Source organism: Corythoichthys intestinalis, chromosome 14, assembly GCF_030265065.1.
Source record: "Corythoichthys intestinalis isolate RoL2023-P3 chromosome 14, ASM3026506v1, whole genome shotgun sequence".
Classification (NCBI taxonomy): domain Eukaryota; kingdom Metazoa; phylum Chordata; class Actinopteri; order Syngnathiformes; family Syngnathidae; genus Corythoichthys; species Corythoichthys intestinalis.
In genome coordinates, this window is record NC_080408.1 from 6,457,776 (window position 1) to 6,484,904 (window position 27,129).

The 27,129-nt window shown below is 38.6% G+C and overlaps 2 protein-coding genes across 2 annotated transcripts in view; one reads left to right on the forward strand and one right to left on the reverse strand.

The window, feature by feature from the left end:
• Positions 1–25,347, forward strand: LOC130929745 (EEIG family member 2-like). The gene is made up of 11 exons (XM_057857185.1): positions 1–491; positions 4,945–5,065; positions 5,225–5,254; positions 5,471–5,587; positions 7,641–7,687; positions 13,892–13,995; positions 16,056–16,136; positions 17,077–17,275; positions 17,360–17,496; positions 24,211–24,274; positions 24,438–25,347. Exons 1-11 carry the CDS (start codon positions 346–348, stop codon positions 24,478–24,480), a joined length of 1,089 nt encoding a protein of 362 aa, XP_057713168.1. The 5' UTR covers positions 1–345; the 3' UTR covers positions 24,481–25,347.
• LOC130929743 (mitochondrial adenyl nucleotide antiporter SLC25A24-like) overlaps positions 1–27,129 on the reverse strand; it is a 54,638-nt gene that overhangs the window by 26,391 nt on the left and 1,118 nt on the right. The window lies entirely within an intron of this gene.

Sequence of the window (27,129 nt, forward strand, 5' to 3'; positions counted from 1 at the left end):
ATGTCATTTTACAGAATTGTAACGTCATGTTGTGACGGCATGTTCCTTTTTATGACTTTTCACAGTGACAAATTGGAGCGTTGAAGTTTGTTAGTGCAAAGAAAACTAGGCAGTTTTGAATGGCGACTGGAAATGAAGCTTGTCGGTATCGAGCCAATGAAATTATGCCACGTCATAAGGAGTCAGGAAGTACTTGGGTGGGAAGGAAGGAAGGAGGGAAAAAGCCGAGCAATGAAGTTTGAATAAGTTTCCAACAGCTGAGTGGGCAGCAGCAGTCGGTGTAGGACGTCCTGTCCGACTGTCTGTCAACACTTGTCTCGGTCGTGATCTAGAACTCCACGAAGCATGTCGTTCATTCTCATGAAGAAGAAGAGATTTGAATTTAAAGTGGATTTCTACTTGGAGGAGTTGTCGTCGGTCCCCTTTGTCAACGGCGTCTTATTTTGTAAAGTTCGCCTCGTACATGGTTCCTTCGTCCAAGAGTCTTCTCGGTAAGTTCTGGGACTATTTTTAGCGGTGGTTCACTCAGTCGAAAATATTTAGAATTTGGAGGGGTTGACGTAATAATTGAATTGACCCTTTAGCTTTTAGCATTATTTAACTAGCTTCCGTTTGAGCATTAATTTCAAAATTACTTCGTATCACAATGTTGATGATTGCTATGATGTTTTTGCGTATTATTTAAGTAAATTAACATTATTTTGTTATTAACAGATTCTGAAACGTTGTGTATTCAAATAGTAACGATAAGTACATGTCGGTTTATTTTTTGGCAAACAATACATAAAGTATACATAGTACAAGGGAGTACTTTGACCTACTTTGCTTATTGTACAATGGAGTACTTAATTTTAGTGAATTTACAAGAGTATGAGGGCACAAGGGAGTATTTTTTAGTCTGCTAATTGTGCAAAGTATTCATTCAAATTGTCTTATTGAACACAGAGTCCCCAAAAAATACACGTAATTTCTGGACTATAAGGCATACCTGACTATAAGCCGCCACCCACCAAATTTGACACAAAAAAACGTCATTTGTGAATAGATAAGCCGCTCCGAACTATAAACTGCAGCTGTCCTCACTGTATTATGGGATATTTACACCAAAACATAATAACTGGTAGCACTTTATATGACAGTGGCGTCATAAGACTGTCATGAGACCGGCTTAATTACGATATGACCATCACTGCTCCCTTGAGGGAGACCGTCAACCTCTGCTGCCACCTGCCGTCAACACTTTTGTCATCCAACATGCCTCCTAGCATGCATTGCAGCGCTAAAGATGTAAATAACAATTCAAATTTATATTCTGTGCTAATTATTTCCTCAGTTACTGTTCCAGTTGTTTCATTCATTGCTAGTTATGGTATTTGGTCACACTTTATTTCACAGTGGCGCCATAAGACTGTCATTATACAATCATAATTATGACATGACACTGTCATTAGCATTAATGAATGCTTGTAACAGATGTCATTTAGTGTCGTCCGTCAAATGATCTCACTTTTGAATGGATGTGGACGATCCAAGCTGGACATAAATGGAGTTAGTGACAAAAAAGCTTAATTGCTTCAAGAAGCTTCATTTGGCCATCACTGCCCCCTTGGGGGAGACAGTCGACCTTTGCTGCCACCTGCTGTCAACACTGTTGTTGTCCAACATGCCTCCAGGCATGCATTGCAGCGCTACAGATGTGTTCTGTGCTAATTATGTTTTCAGTTACTGTTCCAGTTGTTTCATCAATTGCTTGTTATGGGATTTGGTAACACTTCATTTGACAGCGGCGTCATAAGACTGTCATAAGACCATCATAATTCTGATATGACACTATCATGGGCATTACTGAATGCTTGTGACAGCTCGGATTTTCACATCCATTCAAAAGTGAGATAATTTGCATTCATTAATGCTCATGACAGCGTCATGTCATAATTATGATTGTCTAATGACAGTCTTAAGGCGCAACTGTCAAATAAAGTGTTACCAAATACCATAACTAGCAATTAATGAAACAACTGGAACAGTAACTGAAGAAATAATTGGCACAGAACATGAATTTAGATTGTTATTTACATCTTTAGAGCTGCAATGCATGCTAGGAGGCATGTTGGATGACACCAATGTTTACAGCAGGTGGCAGAAGAGGTTGACAGTCTCCAACAAGGGAGCATTGATGGACAAATGAAGCTTTTGAAGCAGTGAAGCCAATTGGTTCAAAACTTCATGGTGGTTCATTTGGTCTGTCGTATGATGCCGCCGTCAAATAAAGTATTACCGGTTAATATCTTTTGGTGTAAACCTCCCATAATATAGTGAGGACAGCTGCGGCTTATAGTCCGTATCTTATCTATGAACAAATGCCGTTTTCGTGTCGCATTTGGTGGGTGGCGGCTTATCGTCAGGTGCGTCTTATAGTGCAAAAATTACGATAACCCAAATACAGTAAATCAACAAATAAGACTCACTGGACTATAAGCCCCAGGATTTAGAATGAGGGAAAAAGTACCGGCTTATAGTCTGAAAATTACGGTATTTGAAAATGCTTATTGTACAAAGTGAGTTACATCTTGTACAAGAAGTACAGTAACTTGTTGTATAAGTGAGTACTTGAACTTAACTTGCTGTCGAGGGAGTATTGCTGATGTGATGTTACATGCGAGCTAGAAATGGCCAAGCACAACTCTAACTGTTCTATACTAAGGTCATTTATTTAGGTTGTGTACTCAATGGATTGATTCGCCAAAACCTTTTTGGGGTAATTTTGTCCCTTCCTTGTCAACAGAATATATGCAACTACCTTGCAGATAGTTAATATCCCTATTGTTTCATTATCATACTAAAGTACGTGGCAGTCCTAGCGGTTAACACATTAATGTTCTATGGTCTAACAAGAGTTTATTAACTGTACCGTCATTGTTGTTCTGTATGGCCGCTTTAATCACATAGTAATTTGTACATAAAACTAAGATGTACACATGAGTGCATAGCAACAACAAAAATGACAGTGATAACTTCCTTCCACAGAGAAAAAAATAGTATTGCGCACAACTAACATGAGTCACTGCGGAAAAACAAGCCGAGACAAATTCGTGCCGGCTGTTTGTCGTCACTACGTCACCATAGTAACAATTTGCGCAAATAAACTATACTAGTATAAACAGTACTTTCAAAGTTTTTCTAAAGAAAGTTTGGTTTTCCTAATAGTTTTTCCATTTGAAAGCCATTTTTAACCATGAGTAATTATTAAGGGTGGGAACGTCTGAGTAACCCACGATACAATTTGCGATACAAGATGATCTCATGATACAGTGGTATGAAAAAGTATCTGAACCTTTTGATTTTCTCACATTTCAGCATAAAATCACCATTTAATGTGATGTATTCTTTGTCAAAATCACACAGATAAAAAAACAGCGTCTTCTTTAACTAAAACCACCCAAGCATTTATAGGTTTTCATATTTTAATGAGGAGAGCATGCAAACAGTGTCAGAAGGGAGAAAAATAAGTGAGTAAACTCTCTGCCTCAGGAGACTTAAAGAGCAGTTGAAACTGAATTTTTACCAAACAATTTAAGTCAGGTGTGTGCCCAATCACTGATGAGTGGTTTAAAGCTGCCCTGCCCACTATAAAACAACGCCTGGTAAGAAATGTCTTGATAAGATGCATTGTCTGATGTGCGTCATGGCTCAGTCAAAAGAGCTGTCTGAAGACCTGCGATCAAGGATTGTTGATTTGTATAAAGCTGGGAAATGATACAAAACCATCTCTAAAAGTCTGGATGTTCATCAGTGGACATTTAGAGAAGTTGTCTACAAATGGAGAGTGTTTGGCACTGTTGCTTCTCTCCCAAGGAGTGGCTGTCCACCAAAGATGACGCCAAGAGTTCCGTGCAGAATAATCAGAGAGGTAAAAAAGAACCATAGAGTGTCTGCTAAAGACTTACAGAAATCACTGGCACAGTCCAATATCTCTTTGCACACATCAACTATATGTAAAATTATGGCCAAAAATGGTGTTCATGGGAGGACTCCACAGAGGAAGCCACTGCTGTCTAAAAAAAACATTGTTGCTCGTTAAATGTTCGCAAAAAGGCACTTGGACAGTCCATAGAAGTTTTGGCAGAATATTTTGTGGACGGATGAAACCAAAGTTGAATTGTTTGGGAGTAACAGACAACGTCATGTGTGGAGGAAAAATGGAACAGCTCACCAACATCAACACCTCATCCCCACCGTGAAGCATTCAGGAGGGAGTATCATAATTTGGGGTTGTTTTGCTTCCTCAGGACCTGGAGAACTTGCAATCATTAATGGAAGAATGAATTCAAAAGTTTTGCAGGAAAACCTGAGGTTGTCTCTCAGACAGTTGAAGCTAAAAAGTGGACGGATGCTGCAACAAGACAATGATCCAAAACGCAGAACTAAATAAACTTCAGAATGGTTTCTGAAGAACAAAATAAATAACAATAAATTCTGGAGTGGCCAAGTCAAAGTCCAGACTTGCACCCCATTGAGATGCTGTGGCATGACCTAAAGACAGCGATTCATGCCAGACCTCCCAGAAATCTGACTGAACTCTAGCAGTTTTGTAGAAAAGAATGGGCCAAGAATAGTCCTGATCGATGTGCCAGACTGATTTTCAGCGACAGGACGCGTCTGGTTGAAGTTATTGCTGCCAAAGGGTGGGGGGGCACAAAATATTAAATGTGATGGTTCACTTACTTATTTACCCCCCTCTGTCATTGTTTACATACTATCCTCATTAGAATATGAAAAGCTTTATACGTTTGGGTGGTTTTAGTTAAAGCAGTTTTTTCATCAGTGTGATTTTGACAAAGATCACTTTTGATGGTGATTTTATGCAGAAATGTAAGAAATTCTTAAAGGTTCGGATACTTTTTCACTCCACTGTACATATACGTATACTGTTTGTGCATCCAGGGAACCCGTCCAAGCCAACTGTGTGCACTGGAAGAAGAGATTCTCCTTCATGTGTAAGATGAGCGCCAATGCTCGGACAGGTGTATTGGACCCGTGTGTGTGTCGGGTATCGGTGCGCAAGGTACGTGATAGGTTTGAGGCCACGAGTTATGCTCTGTCGTTGTGACAAAAATGCATGTTGGCTGACATGAAAGTGTTGGAAAAAAAGGAATCTAGCGTATGTTAATTTGTAACCAGCAGCTAAATTTGCAAACTAATTTAGGTGTTTTTGTCATTTCAGGAATTGAAGGGTGGGAAAGCATTTGCAAAGGTATTTCATTACTTAGTTCCAGAATGAATAACCAATTTAAACAATGTTATCACTACCTTTATATGATTTGAGTGCACAGAAGGACTTTGGTATGCTAGTCACTATGACTGTTTTTATGTTTAGCTTACTGATTAAAATGACTGCATTTCTCTATGTTAGCAAGTTGCTATTCTTGTCTTGTCCCTTATTATTTTGATTTTATTCATTCATGTGCAGCTGGGCTTTGCTGACTTAAACCTGTCTGAGTTTGCTGGGTCGGGCAGCACTACAAGAAGATGTCTCCTGGAGGGATATGACACTAACAAAACCAGACAAGACAATTCTATTCTCAAGGTACCTTGCCAAGTTGCCTGCATGACACTTAAATAGAACTTGATTTGATTTAATCGATAAGTTGCAATTAGACACACTCAGGTAGAGAGATTGTCAGTGCCAGGATTTGTGATCAGGTAGCATAGCATTGGATGTCAATTTATCCACGCTTACAGGCGATTTACACAGTACTGGGTTCCCACCTTACATTGCTGACTTCTCTCCTTCTCGGTCTATTTTTGATTTACCTTCTGTCATTTTTCTCCTTGGTTTGGAGGCCCCCTACATGGTCTCCACTGGTAAATATAATTAGCTAACTAAAGCAACACTATGTTGATAAATAACATAGATGTGTAATTATGTCTATGTTGTTGTTGTTTGGTTTTCTCTTCTTCTGTCTGCTTTAAGGCTGGAGCTATCAATTATTTTGGATTAAGCTATCGATCAGTTAGTTCGAATAATCGAGTGATCGGATTACGAACAATTAACGTGTCGCAGAATAAATTCTAGGATATGTAAAACAAATTGTTTTTATGCTTGCAATAATATTTATTTTGGCTTGCTAAGATTTCACTTTCAAAGAGCATTAAATGCGAAAACAAAATTCCTGAGCGTTTCTTCAAACTTTGCAGGATTGCAATTCATTTCACAAGAGCAATAAATGCTTAAAAAAATAAGTTAAAATACCTGAGCTAGCCTGAAACGGTACAAAAATTAGGATTTAAGTACAACAAAAGAACAACTGGCTAACTTGCAAAGCAAAAGTCTGCTAGCTTAAATGCTATAAAGTGCTTTTTTTTTTTTTTTTTTTTTAAACAATGCTCTTAAAAAATTGTTCAATCACATATTCCCACAAAAATGCTTAATATACCTCCAAACTAAATTACAAATGTATGAACAAACATATTAGCTCAAACAAACTTACCTGGATTCAGCAACGTCAGATGATTTATGTCATATTCACTGTTGCCACTAGAATGTAGTGTATCCACCCAAATCAATAAAACAAAATGCAAACTCTTTCGAAACAAACCATTTCAACACTACTCTACTTAAATCAGCACTCCTTAATTATTTTCTGTTTCTGCATTTTTAGACACCGTAAACAGACTGGTCTTTCCTCGTCTCCAATTGTATTAAAAGTCAAAGCCAAACGCTACATACGCTTCGTCATATATCCTCGTCTAGCTCTTCCTATCTCCGGTACGCTTTGCTGTGTGTTCTTGTTTGGTTAAAAAAATACTGCGCACACTCTGAAAATGAGAGTGCCATTGCACAGCCACTGAGTGGGTGTGCAAGTACACTTAATTCTAGTACGGCAAAAAAGCATGTTTCCCTCAGGTCACATGCGTCACCCTCGGCATGGCTCTGCACCGTCCTGGAGGGGCGCGCCCCTCTCTTTGAGAATTACTGACTCAAATGAATCCTCGAAGCAGCAAAGTGTGATTCAAAGCGTTTTTCTAATGGAATTACTTGAGTTAATCAATTAATCGTTGTTGCTGTAGTCTCTTCATTCCCTTCTGTCCCCCATAAACCCTTCTGGTTCACTGCTTTCTCCTAATAAATAAAACATAATGAACAACCGTAATGGGAGTATATCAAACTCCCATGTGATACATTAAAACTGTTCAGATCATAAGACACCCGGTTTCCTATTCTCCGTGTCTAAGCAGCTGAACAGGACAGGATAATAAAAAATAAAATAAAATACAAATAATAAAGATTTGCTTGATGAGTTGACTTGACTTCTCCGCGTCAACAATTATAACATGAAGTAAACTAAAACCTAATGACATTACTGGTAGAGTTGGTTTACAGATCTATTCGGAAGAAAGTATTCTGTCATCAAGTGCAAGTTAATGGTTTCCCCAGCACAACTACACATTATTCTCTCTGGTGAGAAAGTTACATATTGAACAAGGACAAAATAGAACACTGTTCAGCCTGTAAACGGATATAACTACTTTAACAGCATTTTGGGCATGGGCTGCAGAATTTTAAGTAGCTAAAAAAGAAACACTTTGTCCAGTCATTTTTTTGTTGTTCCTTAACTAACGCTCCTATTGTTTTACAGGTGGTTATCACAACACAACTTATGTCTGGAGACCCCTGCTTTAAAACGTAAGGACTTTATTTTTATGCTTGTTATTTGAATAATTTATTTGTTTATGTATTTTTTTCATTTTTATACCTCCGTGAAGTTGGGCCCCGATCAGACGTAAATTTATATAAATATGATGTCAATCGTTTGTGCCGCTCGTTTCTGAGGCATGCAGTTGTTTTATGTCAATCTGATGTCAAGCAGCCAAATATTTGGTCCAAACAGGCTAAAAATTAGAGTTGGGAATCTCTGGCATGAAGCCGTTTCGATATGTATCTAGATTACGATTCGATTAAAAAAACGATACATTTTTAAGGCCGAGCGATTCAATACAGTGTAAGAACGATACGGTTCGATAGAGTGAAAATGATACGATGGTAAATATTTGTTGTGTATGTTTTTACAGTATTTTAAACATATAAAAAGACCACATTTCTAATATAGCAAAATTAAACAACAAAATTTCATACCAATGTTATCTTGTATTTTTTTATGAAAAAAAAAAAAAGGCTTACCATATGACCGCCATATTGTTGGATGGGATTGATAATAAAATAAAACTCCAGTGACAGACAACAATTAAGTGCAGTAATTCAATTAATGTATTTCCTGGTGTTTTTAACACAAGAGGTAAGTAATTTAAGTGCAAACTTTCAACGTAAACATCTTACAAACAAAAAATATTAATAATATGCAGTAGGTCTAGAAAAAAAAAAGAATTAAACCTGCTAGTGTTATAATAAATTATGCTTTACGACTAGTATAATTGGGGGAATAAAAACATGGCATTTTAGACAGACAGGTCAATAATCATTACTTTAACCTAATACACAGCAAAGTCATTCACTCATGCCTGTGCTTAATTTTTTTATTCCTCATCACTGTCCATATCTTTTTTGAAGGGCAGATTTGTCTTGAGGAAGATCAACTAATCCACATGTTCATGTTTAAGTAGACTGCGTTTCGTGGAAACAATATGCCACCCTTTCCACCATTGTAGTGGGTTATTTTTCAGGGTTAAAAACTTACGATCTCTGTACCACTCCACACTTCACACCAGCTCCGTCCCATGCGAACAGATCTGGCTGCCTTCATCACTTCAAAGTCCGACTTTTGTTTTCCTGGGTGCGTTGAAAATCAATCGCTGCACGTCGCTGGCGTCGGTGATCACACTGGCCATTGTAACTTTTAGCACGTTGCTTCGTTGCCACTACTAGTTTCGTTTTGGGCTGTGAAGAAAACGCTACGGAGCGTGCGTTACAGTGGTTTCGTTAGCTCTCGCGTTGTTATGACACGCCCGTGACGATCAGGTAATGACGGCGACTAGTAGCGGTTCTGCCGAAATGCATGGGAAGTTGAGGCAACCACGACTGTGAGTAGTGCTTGTATATATTATATCACGTTTGGTCTCGATCTAAGTGTGCTGTGTGGTGAATGACAGAAGCGCAGCATGTGAAGTCAAAGCTAAATTATGATCATATTAAGCAATGCATTGAACTAGGCATTAGAAGCCGATTCTTGTGCTGGCGATAGCCGAATTCTATCTCTACTATTGGTTCATTGAATATTTAATGGCTAATTACTGTCGAATGGTAACTTTACTATCGATACATCTGTATCTCTCACCTGTAAAACCGGATATCCGGTCGTATCTGTTTATCGTTCTCAAGCTTACTAAAAATGGTATCAATTGTTTGTTCTGTAGGTTATTTTGTGCTGCAATGGTTTTGTAGATATTCAACTTTTAATTTGTAGTGATGACGTCCCGCAGCCCCCCCATCTACGGCGGAATAGAACACTGATAAAGCCAGTTGTTGGTGCTACGTTTGTGCTGAAAAAAATTCTCGTTCATGCTGCAATGGTTTTGTAGTTATTACAAATGACCTTTCAGTTCATCCACAATGTTCCAAGGAACTATAACAACATCCTGTCTGTCAATACACTGACACCCTTGCTCTTATCTGATGTCAAAATTACACCCAGAGATGAAAGTCAAATTTTGATCCTCTGCATTCATCTGTGAGCTGATAACACACCGCCACATCATTCCTCTTTTGCAACAGCTGTTAAGCGATAAGATCGACACCACGGAAGTCATGCCCTGTTTGAATGTCAGACAGTTTATAAGACAGGATGTGATGAAACAAACAGTTCACTCCGAGCAAAGGTTGTGACATGTGAAACCCCTCTGACCACAGTTTTCACTTTTCACGAGAAAACACTAGGGGTGTGACAATTCGGGCTGTCCCAAACAACTAATTTTCTCCCGATTAGTCAGCCGACTATTTTTACGATTAGTCGAATAATCTAATAATAAAAAAAAAATTTTTTTTTTTTTACTAATTTAGCAATGAAATTTTTGTTGACGCTTATCAATTCACAAAAACCTATTGGAACACTTAAATTATTTACCAAAGTACAAATAAACACGTAAATAACATAATAAATCACAAATAAACAATGAGTTCAAATGCTGATAGAATTAACTAGTGCAAAAGAATGGATTATAAACAGATTCAGAAGATTGACTTCATGATTCAAAACAATTCTTTAAAAAACTTATTATAGTATAGTAATATATCTAATAGTATTATAATAATTATTCATTGCCAATCAGATTTTTCATAAAGGGTGTCATTTTAAAGGTATTCTTCGTGTAGAATCTGAATTCTGAAGTATGTGGGATTAACTCCAGAAATCGCTATTTATATGACGAACATGACATGCTTTTATTTTGAAATGTTCACTGGAAGTACATTCGCTATACTGCTAACTTCAGCTTTACACTCCGCAAAAAAAAAACACTTTTTGTCATTGCATCTAGTGTCAGTAAGATTTTTTTGGTCATTTTTTTTGTTTGCAAATGCTGTCAACCAGCGATTTTTCATGTTTGAAGTGTCAACTTTTAACCGCAAGTTTGCTTTCACGAGACGACTGCCAATGTTTTATAGCAGGCTAAAGTAGGTTGCCTTCCCCCCCCCCATTCACCTCAGTGTAGCAGTGCTAACGTTACAGTGTTTAATATAGGATGTGTTTTCTTATTTTGTATGTCTGAACTTTAATTCTACAGCGTGTTGATAAGAGAAAGGATCTGGAGTCTTATGTGCCATCAGCACGCATGCGCGCAGCGATAAAAGGCAGCCGTGAAAATTACCGCCCTCATTTTTATTTGCCGTGCGATAAATGGACTCATTGCATATCGTGACAGGCTTAGCAACTTCAATAAAACATGTCGTTAGTTAGTTAGTTAGTTAGTTAGTTAGTTAGATGGACTTACAAACTGGGTGACGACGCTTGGGGTGTTTATTCACGGCCGACTTGCAGCCAAGCTTGGCATTGCAGAGACAGGACACAAGAGTGTACCCTCCTTTGTCCTCCTTTGACACTCTGGTGCGCTTTTTTGGCTTTGTGCCGCTTTCCCCGCTTGCATACAGAGCGTCCGACATTCTGAACTTTCCACGCATATAATTTTTTAACCCTTCATTAACCGTCGACGGGATGTTGTGCTCATCGACGGATTTACGTCATTGATGACGTCGACTATGTCGACTAGTCAGGACAGCTCTAGTGACAATATATCGAAAAGTTGATATATTGCGATACTTCTTAGCCTAAAAGGTTAGCGATATGCTTCCGCTAAGAATCGAGATATCGTTTTTAAAGGGTGTCAGTCTACACGTATGAATAATTGTTTTACCGCAGATCGTATGGTATTGTGAGGTACCCAGAGGTTCCCACCCCTAATTGAAACATTGCTTCCTAAACACCTAAATACCTGAAGGAGCTCCAAATTTAAATTCATTTTTTTAATGTGACACTAGTTAAATTCCAAGTTCTAATTTCAAAACAAAAGCAAGTCACGCTGCCATTAGAAAAACATTACTAATTCTAAATCCAATTGTTGAAGTATCATCTTAGGATAACAAGACAGAGTTGAGGGTAGACAGTCGATTTACGACATCATGAGTGTGAATGTGATTCATGAGTTGATTCAATTTGGCGTGTTCTAAGCACTATGTAGTGAGCCCCACCTTTTACTTATTTCTGTGTTGCTATGTTAAACACATGAATGAGGCGGGTGGGGAAGCACAGTCAAGAATGCATGATAATTCCACAGTACCGCACTATAAATCCTTCACATGCAGTACTGAGTACCATTTAGTAGAATGAGTGACTGGACTGCTAATAATATTAACACTTTAGTCCGTATCTTACACAGGTAGCCCCGGGTTACGAACAAGGTCCGTTCCTACGCTAGCGACGTAACCCAAATTTCCCCATAAGTCGGAATCAACCCTTTAAGTACCCCAAAGAACTATCTAAACAGTCTAAAAGTATTGTATTTTGTGTAATGATGAAGGATGCACTGCCCTCTGGTGGCAGCGTTAGGTCTAGCTGGACTGTCGCTTTGTATTACTGCAGTGCTTCTCAATTTTCTGTTAAGCCCCCCACGAAGACGTAAACGTTCCGCGCCCCCCTGACTCTCTTGCGCCACTGTAAATATTACAATTTGTCTCTAAAATTATTATAAGTACACCTCTGCATAACATTGCCCTTTTATGTTAAAGGAAAATAGTAATACAAACTTACAAAAAAAGTATAATTTAACTCATTTACTCCCAATTTCACTCCCCAAATCACTCCCCATTTTAACCGGTGCAACCCCCTTCGCTCCCGGCCGTTTTAGTGGATTTTGACTGATTTTGCAAGGTCCACAGAAAATTCTTTTCTATTGCTATATAAACATGGAACCCACCAAAAGAAAGATTACTCTCTTCTTTCAGCAGGAAAACAAAAGTAAGTTTATATCTTTTTCCATTCTTTAGAAATCCGCATTAGAAAACAGCTTAGTTTGTGCAATTTTCGAATTTCTTATGAAAAACAGAAATTGAGCTTTTTGTAAAAGCAGACATTTCAAACATAACTTTTACTTTAACATAGCTATTTTTGCTTTAGTTACATCCTAAACATCTGAATAATGTTTTCCTTTTACAAAATAACATAACAAGACAAATAGAGCTTTTGATAGCAAAGTAACAATTTATTTACACATAAATGAGAGATGACGCTGTTGTGGCCGCGACGGCCGGGGTAAACTTTTCCCTCATCGCCGCCTGTCTCATAAAGATGGATTTATTTGAGTTTTTGTGTGGAAAATGTGTGAAAAGAAAAGAGCAGGAATGCCATGTCGTGATCATCCGCCTCCATTGTTTACGATGGTGTCATGCCGCACTAAAAACAGTGATGGCATGACGTCCCTTTCCGAGTATCCGAATGTTGTACGGTGACAGCAGTCCATATTAGGCGCCGCATAGGCTGCGGGTAAAATTACCCACCTACTTTATCCGTCTGACAACTAATCCAGATAATAGGCAAACTAGTGTAGCGGACATGCCGTATAGTCCAACTAATTACACGTTTGAGGCCATTATCCGTCCTAGTGTAGACGTAGCCTCAGATGTCTTACATGGATAAAGGATAGCTGCGCTCTGCTTTGGCCCACATCAGGCTGTAAGTTGTTTCAGCTAATATATGTTTGTGTCTGCATTTGTAATTAAGTTTGCGATTTGCAATGAGAAGTGTAAATACGTTAGCATTTGTACCATTTACGCGAGCGGACTTTTGTCATGCAAATTGAGCTAATTTAATCTACTAAATTTACATATTGATCAGACTAGATGAACGTTTGAACACCAATTGTTTTGTGTCAAGTGTTTTATTGTTAAAATGCGTGTTGTTTTGAAGAGATGTGTACAGATGTGTGTTACAGCTTTACAAATTGACAAAAGGGAGTAAAAAGCACAATTGCCTTTTTTGCTGTCTGTCAAGATGAACAACGTACGGACAGAATACGTCAAAATAATAAAGTAAAAAATAAGATACTGTGAGGTACAATAAGGTACTGTTTATGCAACTTAAAAAAAAAAAAAAAAAAAGGCCAAAATGGTGGGCGAGACGCCAACGTCGTAAAGTTGAAATCGCGCAAGTCGAGTACGTCCTAACCCGGTGACTACCTGTACTTAGAATTATGGGTGGAAACCTACAACAATTATCGATACATGAGTCAGGAAATCATTCTATGATACTCGACAAAACAACGAATAAACAGAACAACGAGCTCTTTTCATCCTTCTGCTGTGAATATCTGTATTGTCACACCCCTAGTTTCAATGTATGGAAAGTATAGTTTTAATCTTAAAAACAATATTCTCTCCCCCCTTCAGCCCCCCATCTACAGCTATGACACTGGGTATTCCTCAGACTGAGTCAGAGTGTCTACTCAAGGAGCGCAAAGGAGGAGACATGCCCATATCTAATTCAGCAACAGGTACAGAGTAAAGACAGCCTGAAATATAAATTAATTAATGAATGTACAGTGGGGCAAATAAGTATTTAGTCAACCACCAATTGTGCAAGATCCCCATTTGAAAAGATTAGAGAGGCCTGTAATTGTCAACATTGGTAAACCTCAACCATGAGAGACAGAATGTGGGGGGAAAAAAACAGAAAATCACATTTTTTGATTTTTAAAGAATTTATTTCCAAATTAGAGTGGAAAATAAGTATTTGGTCACCTACAAACAAGCAAGATTTCTGGCTGTCAAAGAGGTCTAACTTCTTCTAACGAGGTCTAACGAGGATCCACTCGTTACCTGTATTAATGGCACCTGTTTTAACTCATTATCGGTGTAAAAGACACCTGTCCAAAACCTCAGTCAGTCACACTCCAAACTTAACTATGGCCAAGACCAAAGAGCTGTCGAAGGACACCAGAGACAAAATTGTAGACCTGCACCAGGCTGGGAAGACTGAATCTGCGCTTGGTGTAAAGAAATCAACTGCGGGAGCAACTATTAGAAAATAGAAGACATACAAGACCACTGATAATCTCCCTCGATCGGAGGCTCCATGCAAGATCTTACCCCGTGGCGTCAAAATTATAACAAGAACTGTGAGCAAAAATCCCAGAACCACACGGGGGGACCTAGTGAATGACCTACAGAGAGCTGGGACCACAGTAACAAAGGCTACTATCAGTAACACAATGCGCCGCCAGGGACTCAAATCCTGCACTGCCGGACGTGTCCCCCTGCTGAAGAAAGTACACATTCAGGCCCGTCTGCAGTTTGCTAGAGAGCATTTGGATGATCCAGAAGAGGACTGGGAAAATGTGTTATGGTCAGATGAAACCAAAATAGAACTTTTTGGTAGAAACACAGGTTCTTGTGTTTGGAGGAGAAAGAATACTGAATTGCATCCGAAGAACACCATACCCACTGTGAAGCATGGGGGTGGAAACATCATGTATGGGGCTGTTTTTTTGCAGAGTGGCCAGGATGACTGATCTGTGTAAAGGAAATAATGGGGCCATGTATCGAGAGATTTTGAGTGAAAATCTCCTTCCATCAGCAAGGGCATTGAATATGAGACGTGGTTGGATCTTTCAGCATGACAATGATCCTAAACACACAGCCAAGGCAACAAAGGACTGGCTTCTTAAGAAGCATTTCAAGGTCCTGGAGTGGCCTAGCCAGTCTCCAGATCTCAACCCCATAGAAAATCTGGAGAGGGAGTTGAAAGTCCGTGTTGCCCAATGACAGTCCCAAAACATCACTGCTCTAGAGGAGAGATCTGCTGGAGGAATGGGCCAAAATACCAGCAACAGTGTGTGAAGAGTTACAGAAGACGTTTGGCCTCCGTTATTGCCAACAAAGGGTACATAACAAAGTATTGAGATGAACTTTTGGTATTGACCAAATACTTATTTTCCACCATGATTTGCAAATGAATTATTTAAAAATAAAACAATGTGATTTTCTGTTTTTTTTTTTCTTCCACATTCTGTCTCTCATGGTTGAGGTTTACTCATGTTGACAATTACAGGCCTCTCTAATATTTTCAAGTGGGAGAACTTGCTCAATTAGTGGTTGACTAAATACTTATTTGCCCCACTGTATATTATTCAGTTAACTTCCAGCATCCTGTCATTACCATTTGTGTCAGTAGAGGCCACTATAAAATAGCAAACCATTTCATAAAAGCTTTTTTAACGCTGGGAATCAAGAACTGAAATTAACTAGTTGGTGATGGTGCATTTGAACTGGGTAATATACTGTAGTTGCAAGTTATGAAATATTAATAAAGAGCAGTGCACACAACTGCCTCAACCGTATAAAAGACAGCAAAACTACTTTGTACACACAATGCACAATTTGTCAGGAGTATTGCTTTAACAATATGTTTTTGCACTTTGAAATTATTTGTTAGTATTTCTAGTATATGATGTGGTGCAGTCCACCAATAAAAATATAGAATTAAAAATTTATGGTGCTGCAACTTTTATTAATTATGTTGGTATACCTAAAATAATGATTTTGCTGCATTCAGGGACTCCAGTTCTCGAGAAAAGGCTTACCAGTGGCCACACAAGAACATCAAGCTACACCAGTCAACAGTCCAAAGTCTCAGGTACACATTTACATTAGGTCACGAATCACGATACGATTAGTACTGCAACAATTATTCAATTAAATCGAGTAATTTCGATTGGAACAAAAAGCTTTGAATCAAACTTTGCTGCATCGAGGATTCGCAGTTAAATGACCTTGTAATGGTTTGTTTTGAAAGTGTTGCATTTAGTTTTCTTGATTTGGGTGGATATATTGTCCTGTCGGAGCAACAGTGCTCGCCCATAACTCGTCTTAACTTGGCTGAATCCAGCTGCTCCCTGTTAAGACCAAATCAGGCATGTTTTTGTTTAAGCTAATGTTTGTTTATGCATTCATTTTTTAGTTTAGAAGTATATTTAGTATTTGTCTGTGGGAATATACTGGTATGTTTGAACAATTAAAGACCCCTGTTAAAAAAAAAAAAAAAACCGACTTTTGCTAAACAAGTTAGCCAATTGTTCTTTTGTGGTACAGTGGTACCTAGACATACAATCCCTTTGACATCCGTCATAAAATTTGATTCGTCATTTACATGCTCGAATTACGACGATTTATGTCAGTATCGTAATTTTATTGTTTTCCCGCAAGCAATTTCCGATATAAAGCTCACAATAACGATCTCACGATATGGCGATACAACAATTATGGATGCAAAACAACTAATAAACAGAAAAACGAGCTCTTTTCATCCTTCTGCTGCTTATAACTACTATACTAGTATACTAGTATCCAATCCAAAGAGTATAGTAGCAACCTGTTGGTTCTTTTTTTTTTTTTTCCCCTTAAAAACAAAGACCTTTTTAAAACGATATATCGATTCTTGGCGGGAGCGTATCGACAACCTTTTGGGCTACAAAGTATCACGATATATCACCTTTTCGATATATTGTCACACCCCTAATTTGCATACATTCTCCACCTGAGAGATATAATATCTATCCAAATCTTGTAATCTACAGGTTACAGCTCAAATAATTCCAGTTCACCAGATCTGAGCCACCGACGGAACGCGTCAGGTGGTTCTACCTCAATAGGAATTGACAGCATCCCGGAGCCCAATGAGCAGCAGGCAGACAGATTAGAAAAGGAGAGCCGGTCCTCTCCTCCAAACTGCCATCATACAACAGAGCCGAGCTCCACACCTGCTAAGGCTTCAAGGTAAAACACATAGCCACCTCATTGAACATGTCAAAATGCTAAGCTAAAATTTTCTTCCCCACCGTATTCTTGTCTGCGAACTAGACATCCAGTCAAGCAGAACTCAGTGGAGAATCAGCTGATGCGAGTGAACGCCACGAGAGTCGACGCAGACGACATCATTGACAAAATTCTGCAGGGCCAGGATTTCAGTCACAGTATCTTGGACTCCAGTACGGAGGGTGTGTACTTAAGAGTGGGAAGACATCCTGCTGATGGGATCATATTACATTAAAGGGATGCAGTTGGGCGAAATGATGATTCACTGCTTGTAGTGGTAAGGTAGAAGCTAATAACTAGGGGTGAGACAGTATATCAAAAAGGCGATGTATCGCAATACTTTGTACCCCCCAAAAGGCTAGGGTAGATGTATTGTTTTTAAAAAGTGTCACTGTTTAAAAAAAACATTAAAAAAAAAAACAAGTTGCTACCAAAATCTTCATTCGAATTGTGTCAGCTCACTGGCTGCCATTGACGGCGCTAGACATCTGATTGGACGCCTTCAGTGGCAGCCAATGCAGTGAGTTCATTTTGGGGCATTTCATGTAATTTCCTGCCACTATACAATAACCAATTGCATAACCACATTCGGGTAAAGAAATGAAAAAAAAAAAATTGAAATGCGACGAGGAAAAAAAAAATTACATTAATGAAGTATTTATTCATCCAAAGAGGATGAGTGTCCTCTGGTGGAGAAAATACTTCCTAGTAGGGTTGTTCCGATAATGTTTTTTTTTTTGCTCCCGATCCGATCCCGATCGTTTTAGTTTTAGTATCTGCCGATCCCGATATTTCCCGATCCGATTGCTTTTGTTTTTTTTTTTTTGTTTTTTTGCTCCCGATTCAATTCCAATCATTCCCGATAATTTTTCCCGATCATATACATTTTGGCAACGCATTAAGAAAAAAATGAACAAAACTCGAACGAATATATACATTCAACATACAGTACATAAGTACTGTATTTGTTTATTATGACAATAAATCCTCAAGATGGCATTTACATTATTAACATTCTTTCTGTGAGAGGGATCCACGGATAGAAAGACTTGTAATTCTTAAAGGATAAATGTGACTTTGTATATTGTGACTAAATATTGCCATCTAGTGTATTTGTTGAGCTTTCAGTAAATGATACTGTAGCCATTTAACTGTTCTGCCCAAATGCATGATGGGAAGTGCAACCATGACTGTGCGTAGTGGCACAAATTGATATATCTTCTCTGCGTTGGGAAATAACATAGGGTGTTAAGAAAAAGATCTTCCCCACATTGCTTCCCATGATATTTCTAATCGTTGGGAGAGGGATTGTAAGGCTTTAGCCAATTTAAAAAAGGCTCCAAAGGCTGCCAAAATTCACTCTACTCATTTTACGCTGGCTTTTAGCTCTATATACTGTATGGGTAAATCGGCGCCATTATAGATTGAACGCGACAATGCGTGAGTGGGTCGTGCAGCGCATGCGTTAATTGCGTTAAATATTGTAACGTGATAAATGTAAAAAAATATTAATTCTCGCCGTTAACGCTATAAATTTTATAACCCTACCTTAAGCTTAAACTAAAGACTCTGGATGAGTGTAACACATTATGTCTGTAACGTTAAATACAATTAGAATACGTTTTGATTAAAAAAAATATATATATATATATATATATATATATATTTTAAAAAAGGCATGTCCGATATTTTTTTGCCGATTCCGATACTTTGAAAATGTATTTGTTTATTATGACAATAAATCCTCAAGATGGCATTTACATTATTAACATTCTTTCTGTGAGAGGCATCCACCGATAGAAAGACATGTAATTCTTAAAGGATAAATGTGACTTTGTATATTGTGACTAAATATTGCCATCTAGTGTATTTGTTGAGCTTTCAGTAAATGATACTGTTCTGCCCAAATGCATGATGGGAAGTGCAACCATGACTGTGTGTAGTGGCACCAATTGATATATCTTCTCTGCGTTGGGAAGTAACATAGGGTGTTAAGGAAAAGATCAACCACTGCCATTTTTCCCCTCATTGCTTCCAAAAATATTTCTAATTGTTGAGAAAGGGATTTTAAGGCTTTAGCCAGTTAAAAACAGGATCCAAAGACTGCCAAAATTCTCTCTACTCATTTTACGTTGCCTGTTAGGTCTATATATATATAAGTAAAACGGCGCCATTATAGATTGAACGTGACAATGCGTGAGTGGGTCGTGCAGCGCATGCGTTAATTGCATTAAATATTTTAACGTGATTAATTTTTTAAAAATTCATTACCGCCGTTTACGCGATAAATTTGATAGCCCTACTTAAAGCCAAAACTAAAGACTTTGGATGAATGTAAGACATTTTGTCTGTAACGTTAAATACAATTAGAAAACGATTTAATTAAAAAAAAAAAAATTTTTTTAAGGCATTTCCGATATTTTTTGCCGATTCCGATACTTTGAAAATGACGTGATCGGACCCGATCGATACATCTTTACTTCCTAGTTTGAATAGTGATGAGTTCCTTCATAATTACAATTTTGAAATTAAAAGGATCATAACTCCGGTGTCCGTGGTGTATCGGTGCCAAATAAAAACTGGGAGAGAGGTAGAAATCAAATCTTTCGAGTCATGTACTTCATTTTTTACGTTGCTTTAAACACACGATTGAACCGGCTGGCGTGAAGATAGAACGGCAAACTTGCGTCTGATTGGTATAATGGAGTCGTGATAATTATCGCGATGTCTCATTGATGAAATCTGTAGCGCTACCCCGGTAATACACCAGGCCCGTCTCTACTATTAACATTGCTGGCAAAAATAAATAAATAAATCTAATATGTTGAAAAAAGACGAAAAATGTAAAGAATCTTGTGTAGCCCAGAGTTGCGTTTTTTTTTTTTTTTCCACAAATCTACTCTAGTAAAAAGTATAGCTTAGTAAAACTACTCTTAGAAGTACATTTTTCTCAGAAAGTTACTATAAATGTAACTAAGTACATGTAACTCATTTCTACCCACCTCTGACCACCATAGACACCCCATGCGTTTGAAGTGGGAGGGATGGCACCGGACTGATGTGACATCAAATGCCCCAAATTGAACTTATTGCCTGGCATTTGCTGCCATAGACTTCCATCCACAAAATCCATTAAGACTGGGAGGGGTGAATGAAAGTAGGGCTGCGGCTATCGATTATTTTAGTTGTCGATTAATCTATCTATGCAACTAGTGAGTTTGAATTGTCGAGTAATCAGATTAGGAATATTAGAAATTAAAATAACTAAGTTTAGCCTCAAACAGTATAAATAAAATAAATGAAGATCTAAGTACAACAAAAGAACAATTGACTAACTTGCATAGCAAACCCCGTTAGCTTAAATGCTATAAAATGATAACTTTTTTTTTTTAACGCTCTTAACAAATCGTTCAAACACATATTCCCACAAAAAAGGCTAAATATACTTATAAACTAAATTACGAATGCATAAAAAAACATTAACTCAAACAAAAACCAAATTACACATTTTTTATGCTTATTAGCTCAAACCAAAACTTACCTTATGTTGGTCTTAACAAGGAACAGCTGGATTCAGCCATGTTATGAGTTGTCATAGTTACTGTTGCTACTAGAAGCCATTGTATCCACCCAAATCAATAAAACTAATTGAAACACTTTAGTGCCACTCTAAACATATACTCAAAGCTGCAAAACTTGATTCAAAGCTTTTTTTTCCCAAATCGATTTGCTCAAGTTAATCGATTAATCGTTGCAGCACTAAATGAAAGCTTGTTCATTCCAAAGCAGAGCATTTGTAGACAACCGTTCCGATTTCTGTTCATTTTAGGGGATTTACAGGTCCCTCCCTGTTCATTTCGAGTCACTTCTTATTCATTTGGGGAGATTCTCGGGTCACTTGCTGTTCTTTATCCCAAAATCAACCGGGAGTGACTAAAAATCAACAGCAAAATGACCTAAAATGCCCCAAAATTAAACTTATTGGTTGCCATGGACCGGCATACAATGGTATGAAAAAGTATCTGAACCTTTTGGAAATTCTCACATTTCTGCATAAAATCACCATCAAATGTGATATGATTCTTGTCAAAATCACACAGATGAAAAAACAGTGTCTGCTCTAACTAAAACCACCCAAACATTTACAGGCTTTCATATTTTACTGAGGATAAAATGCAAACAATGACAAAATGGGAAAAAATAAGTAAGTGAACCCCTCTGCCTAAGGAGACTTAAGGAGCAATTGAAACAATTTTAACCAAACATATTAAGTCAGGTGTGTGCCCAATCACTGATGAGTGGTTTAAAGCTGCCCTGTCCACTGTAAAACACACACCTGGTAAGAAATGTCTTGATGAGAAGCATTGTCCGATGTGCATCATGGCTCAGTCAAAAGAGCTCTCTGTAACCTGCGATCAAGGATTGTTGATTTGTATAAAGCTGGGAAAGGATACAAAACCATCTCTAATAGTCTGGATGTTCATCAATCTACAGTCAGAGAAGTTGTCTAGAAATGGAGAGAGTTTGGCACTGTTGCTTCTCTCCTGAGGAGTGGCTGTCCACCAAAGATGACGTCAAGAGTTCAGCACAGAATAATCAGAGAGGTAAAATAAGAACGCTAGAGTGTCTGCAAAAGAATTAGAGAAATCAACAATATGTAAAACTATGGCCAAGAATGGTGTTCATTGGATGACTCCACGTAGGAAGCCACTGCCATCTAAAAAACAAAACAAAACATTGTTGCTCCTTTAATGTTCGCAAAAAGGCACTTGGACACTCCACAGAAGTTTTGGCAAAATATTTTGTGGACTGATGAAACCAAAGTTGAATTGTTTGGGAGTAACACACAACGTCATGTGTGGAGTAAAAATGCAACAGCTCACCAACATCTACACCTCATCCCCACCATGAAGCATGGTGGAGGGAGCATCAGTATTTGGGGCTGTTTTGCTGCCTCAGGGCCCGGACAACTTGGAATCAATAATGGAAGAATGAATTCAAACGTTTATCAGGATGTTTTGCAGGAAAACCTGAGGCAGTCTGTCAGACAGTTGAAGAAAAAAAGAGGATGGATGCTGCAACAAGACAATGAGCCAAAACACAGAAGTACAAACAAACACACATTCTGGAGTGGCCAAGTCAAAGTCCAGACTCAGACCCCACTGAGATGCTGTGGCATGACCTAAAGACAGCAATTCATACCAGACATCCCAGGAATCTGACTGAAATACAGCAGTTTTGTAAAGAAGACTGGGTCAAGATTATTCCTGATCGATGTGCCAGACTGATCTGCAGCTACAGAAAGCGTCTGGTTGAAGTTATTGCTGCCAAACGGAGGAGGGGGGGCACAAAATATTAAATGTGATGGTTCACTTACTTATTTTCACCTCTTCTGTCATTGTTTGCTTACTATCTTCATTAAAATATGAAAACCTATAAAGTTGGGTGGGTTAGTTAACGCAGACACTGTTTTTTCATCTTTGTAATTTTGACAAAGATCAGATCGCTGCTCAGCCTTCAACGCGTACAGAAGCTTCTGAAGCACTCTCTTATCTTAACCTATAAGTGCTCAGGCCCAGCAAGCTCGACTCCCAGTATGGCTCCAAAGTATTTGAAACCTGGAGACTTGGATCTCCATAAAGAAGTTGGAGGTCTCCTTGACTGGCTTGATTCAAAACCAGAATCAAGAAATCATCAGAGAGCTCCAGTTACTTGGCGCTGAAAACGAGAAACTCAAGCAGGGGGTCGAGGAGAGAGATGTTCGCATCAAGAGGCTGGAAATTTTGGCTGACGATCTCGACCAGTGCCGACGCGCAAATGAGCTCATCATTTCTGGATTACAATTTACGCCTAGCCCAGGGGACACAATGGCGCAACTGGCAATTGCTAAGCTGAAAGAGTATGGAATAAACATGGAACCGCTGGACATCAGTCGCTACCTTCTGCTCCCATCTGGGGGGAGATGACCGGCGACGGTGCTGATGAAGCTGCCAGACCACAGGTTTAAGACTGCCCTGCTTAACTAGCGCCGCCACCTGAAAGGGTCGAAGATTTTTTTGAATGACAACTTGACTCGCCGAAATGCCGAAATTGCTAGAAAAGCACGTCAACTCAAGAAAGCTGGGAAAATAGCCAACACCTGGGTCTCAGATTGCAGGATCCTTGTCAAGACGCAATATATGAAAATAAAAGCTATCACGAGTCTTGACCAACTGAATATAATCGCTGGATAACTGTAAATACTACACAGCGGACCAGTATAACAACTCGTGGATGTGGACGGTAAGCTGAAACCTATCAACTGCAGGAGTCTCCACACACATAGCCACAACAAAATGTTCCACAGCAAACAGATGCAAAAATGTCAGGGACATGACTAAGCACGCCTTGAAACTAATTGAGCTGCTTGACTGGACGCTAAGTTACTAAACTCAGATTGTTGATTGTGTTATTGTACAGTTTTGATGTATGTTCCATACCTGAATGTGCGTCTTTAGTTGTATGGGGGACGGGAAACTGATATAAGCATATGCTTCATCCTGTCCGCCTTTGTCCTCTCTTCGGTTCCTTCGGGCAAATCATATCACATTTTGTAATTGTCAATGATTGTCAATGATACCAATGATGATAATAAAATTCCATTCCATTCCAGATCACATTTGATGGTGATTTTATGCAGAAATGTGAGAAATTCCAAAAGGTTCAGATACTTTTTCATCCCACTGTAGATGTCCAATCCGTTTGAACTGGGAGGGTGGCAGCGAATGAGCATTTGTTCGGATTGGACGAGTTATAAACTTTATTTCAATTTACAGCATGAGGATGAACAGAGCTTGATTTTCCTGTTTATTAGTTGTCCAGACTGTAATTTGTTGCATATTTGTGTCATGTGACAGAGGAAGGACTCAGCTTGTTTGTCGGTCCTGGCGGGAGCACAGCTTTGGGAAGCCAGCACAGTCGGTGAGTTTCATTATGTAACTGGAATGTGTGTACCCCACTCTTTGAATTCGGTCCAATTATATTCTCTTGGAAGATAATGCTATGCATTCCTTTCCCTGTTATAAGCACCACATAACTGTCCTTGTTTCTTGGAATGCTAAATGTGTGTGGGGTTTTCTTTCAGGGTCGCGGCGGGAGCATTCGAGCAGGTGGTCATCAAGCGCTAAGCTTTCGAAAGCATGCGACTTTCTCGAGGGGTGCCGTATTTCACCGATGCATTTGGATGTAGTACCAGAACTTGCAGTACTATACAGTACAGGAATTACCTACAGCATCTGTAGATCAGGTGTATGAGGTTTTGGCAACTGAGCAGGCATCAGTCATTCTGTAATCTGTGTACATTTTGAGAAAAGTTTGTTATTATTGTTAGAAATATAAAGTTATTCAATGCTGCTTCCAATATTTGAGCATACATTATGTGTTTGGGTGTCATTTGGGTAAGATAAAGATTGTGTTAGTACTCTGGGTGTGACAAAATAACGAAATGGTGATTATATCGTGATACTTTGTTAGGCCTGCACAATATATCGTTTGAACATTGCCATCACAATGTGCACGTACGCAGTAGTCTCATTGCTTTACTTTCGATTGTTTTTTGTTAAAAGTAAACTTTTGTTTTTCTTCATGAAAGCAACAATTTTGCAGAGACGTAGCTTCTTTTTATATACACCAATCTTCATCATTCACTGATAAATCTCCTTAGCCCGGATTAAACGGTATTAATACCAGGGATGTCCCGATTGCATATTTTTGCACCTGAGTCTGAGTCACCTGATTTAGAGACCTAAAACATCTGTTAGAAAACCCTATATGTCCTCCCAATAATATATTTTATGAAACACTGAGTGTACGTACAACAAAATGTAAGATGTTTACTTGCCTATGCAAAATAAGGTTAATCTGAACAACAAAGTGCTTGGTTTTGTGTCTTTTGTCATGCTTCTGTTGTAAAATCCAGTCAAATTGCATGGAAAATCAAAAATATACATGGCCATAAGAGTTGTTGGTCACTTTATGACTGCTATGCGGCCTTCATATGGTGGTGTAATTTTGGTAAATAACCACATATCGAGTCGAAAATTGCTCATGAACGTCGCATTGTCATTTTTTCTACCGGAGAACTGGAATTTTATGATGATACAGGTAGTCCCCGGGTTACGAACGAATTCCGTTCCTATGCTGGCGACGTAACCCGAATTTCCGCATAAGTAACCCTTTAGAAATAATAAAAAATAACTATCCAAAAAGTCCAAAAGTATTGTATTTTGTTTAATGGTGGAGGACACACTTCCCTCTGGTGGCATCGTTGGGTCTGGCTGGACTGTTCAATAATGCTTCCATACAGGAGCACTCAGACGTCTGACATGGATAAAGGATAGCTGCGCTCTGGTATGGCCCACATCGGGCTGTAAGTTGTTTCAGCTAATATGTTTGTGTATGCAATTGTAATTAAGTTTAGAGCTCCAGTTTGTAGAGTTACGTGTGAGTGATTTGGCTATGAGAATTGCATAAGTTAGCATTCGTATCATTCAAGCTAGCGGAGTTTTGTCAAGCAAAAATTTACATATTGATCAGACTAGATGGATGTTTGAAAACCAATAATTTTGTGTCGAGTGTTTTATTGTTAAAATTTTTGAACAGACGTGTACATATGTCATACCAAGACTGGAGACAAAATTGTGGACGAGACTCCGGCGTCTTGAAGTTGAAATCGCGTAAATTTAGTAGGTTGTAACCTGGGGACCACCTGCAGCTGATTTTCTGAGATGGTTGGACATGTTACTTTTGAAAATGGCAGAGCGCGTAGCCTACAACAAGTTGTGAATGGTAAGAAACGATTAGTTACAATATTTATCGTCAATGAGCAAGTTTTTGGACGCCAGCATCCTGAATTAGTGTACAAATTTCTAAAGTGCGTGTTTTATAACCAAGTGTTAGGTAAAATGTTCCGTTACTAGGGGCGCTGGAAGTCACTCACAGCAGAGGGCGGTGCGCTGAGGATGTTATTCGGTTTTTCCCCTTCCAAAAACAGCCATTTCGGTCCAAACTTCACATGCTCGTGCTTTTTCTCCAAACGTGGTGTGCACAATGGCAGTACACACACATGCTGGATAGTTTACGTACTACTACTAGGCTACTACAAAGACAGTGTTCTATTTCACCTACAGTGTGTGTTGGAGTTTTTGTATTGGATTGTATAAAAGCACCCATGTATTATAGATTGCAAATCTCCGCAAGTAGACAGGGCAATGACACACAAACACTTGAAAACAAAGGTCCAACAAGCCTTGGTTTAACACCCACTTTTCATAACACTTAAATAAATAGCACACAAATATCCAACAGTGCTGTGCACGGCGGCAGCTCAACAGCAACAACAATAATACGGCTTCAATGCAAATTAATATTCAAAGTTCTGCACGGTTCAAATGTGCAGCTAACGTTTCCTCGCAGGGCACCATTATAAACTATCATCTTCTTGTAAAGAAAAAATAGCTAATTTGTTTTTGGGCCATGTTAACTTTTCTATCCAGATAGCGCATTATTCAACGTGACCTGGTAGCAAGCAAGGTGTCAGGTGGTGACGTTATTTACAAAAAAAAGATTCAACATATACATTTAATCCCCAAAGGTAAATACGCTGTTGTTTCAATATGTTGTATTTATGGATTTTTTTTTTTTTTTTTAATCTCCCAAAACACTTTTTTCCTCCCCAACACCAGGGGGTGCTGCAGCACCCCACTTCCCGGGCCACTGTCACTTACAAAAACTTTCCATTTGCATTTTGATGGCTTCTCTTCCTATTGTATTAAATG

Bases quoted from the DNA above. Each gene is read 5' to 3' on its own strand.
- LOC130929745 (XM_057857185.1), top strand. From the start codon at position 346: ATGTCGTTCATTCTCATGAAGAAGAAGAGATTTGAATTTAAAGTGGAT. The intron at 7,688-13,891 runs GTAAGGACTTTA...TCCCCCCTTCAG, and splicing joins GGAGACCCCTGCTTTAAAAC to CCCCCCATCTACAGCTATGA. The intron at 24,275-24,437 runs GTGAGTTTCATT...GTTTTCTTTCAG, and splicing joins TTGGGAAGCCAGCACAGTCG to GGTCGCGGCGGGAGCATTCG.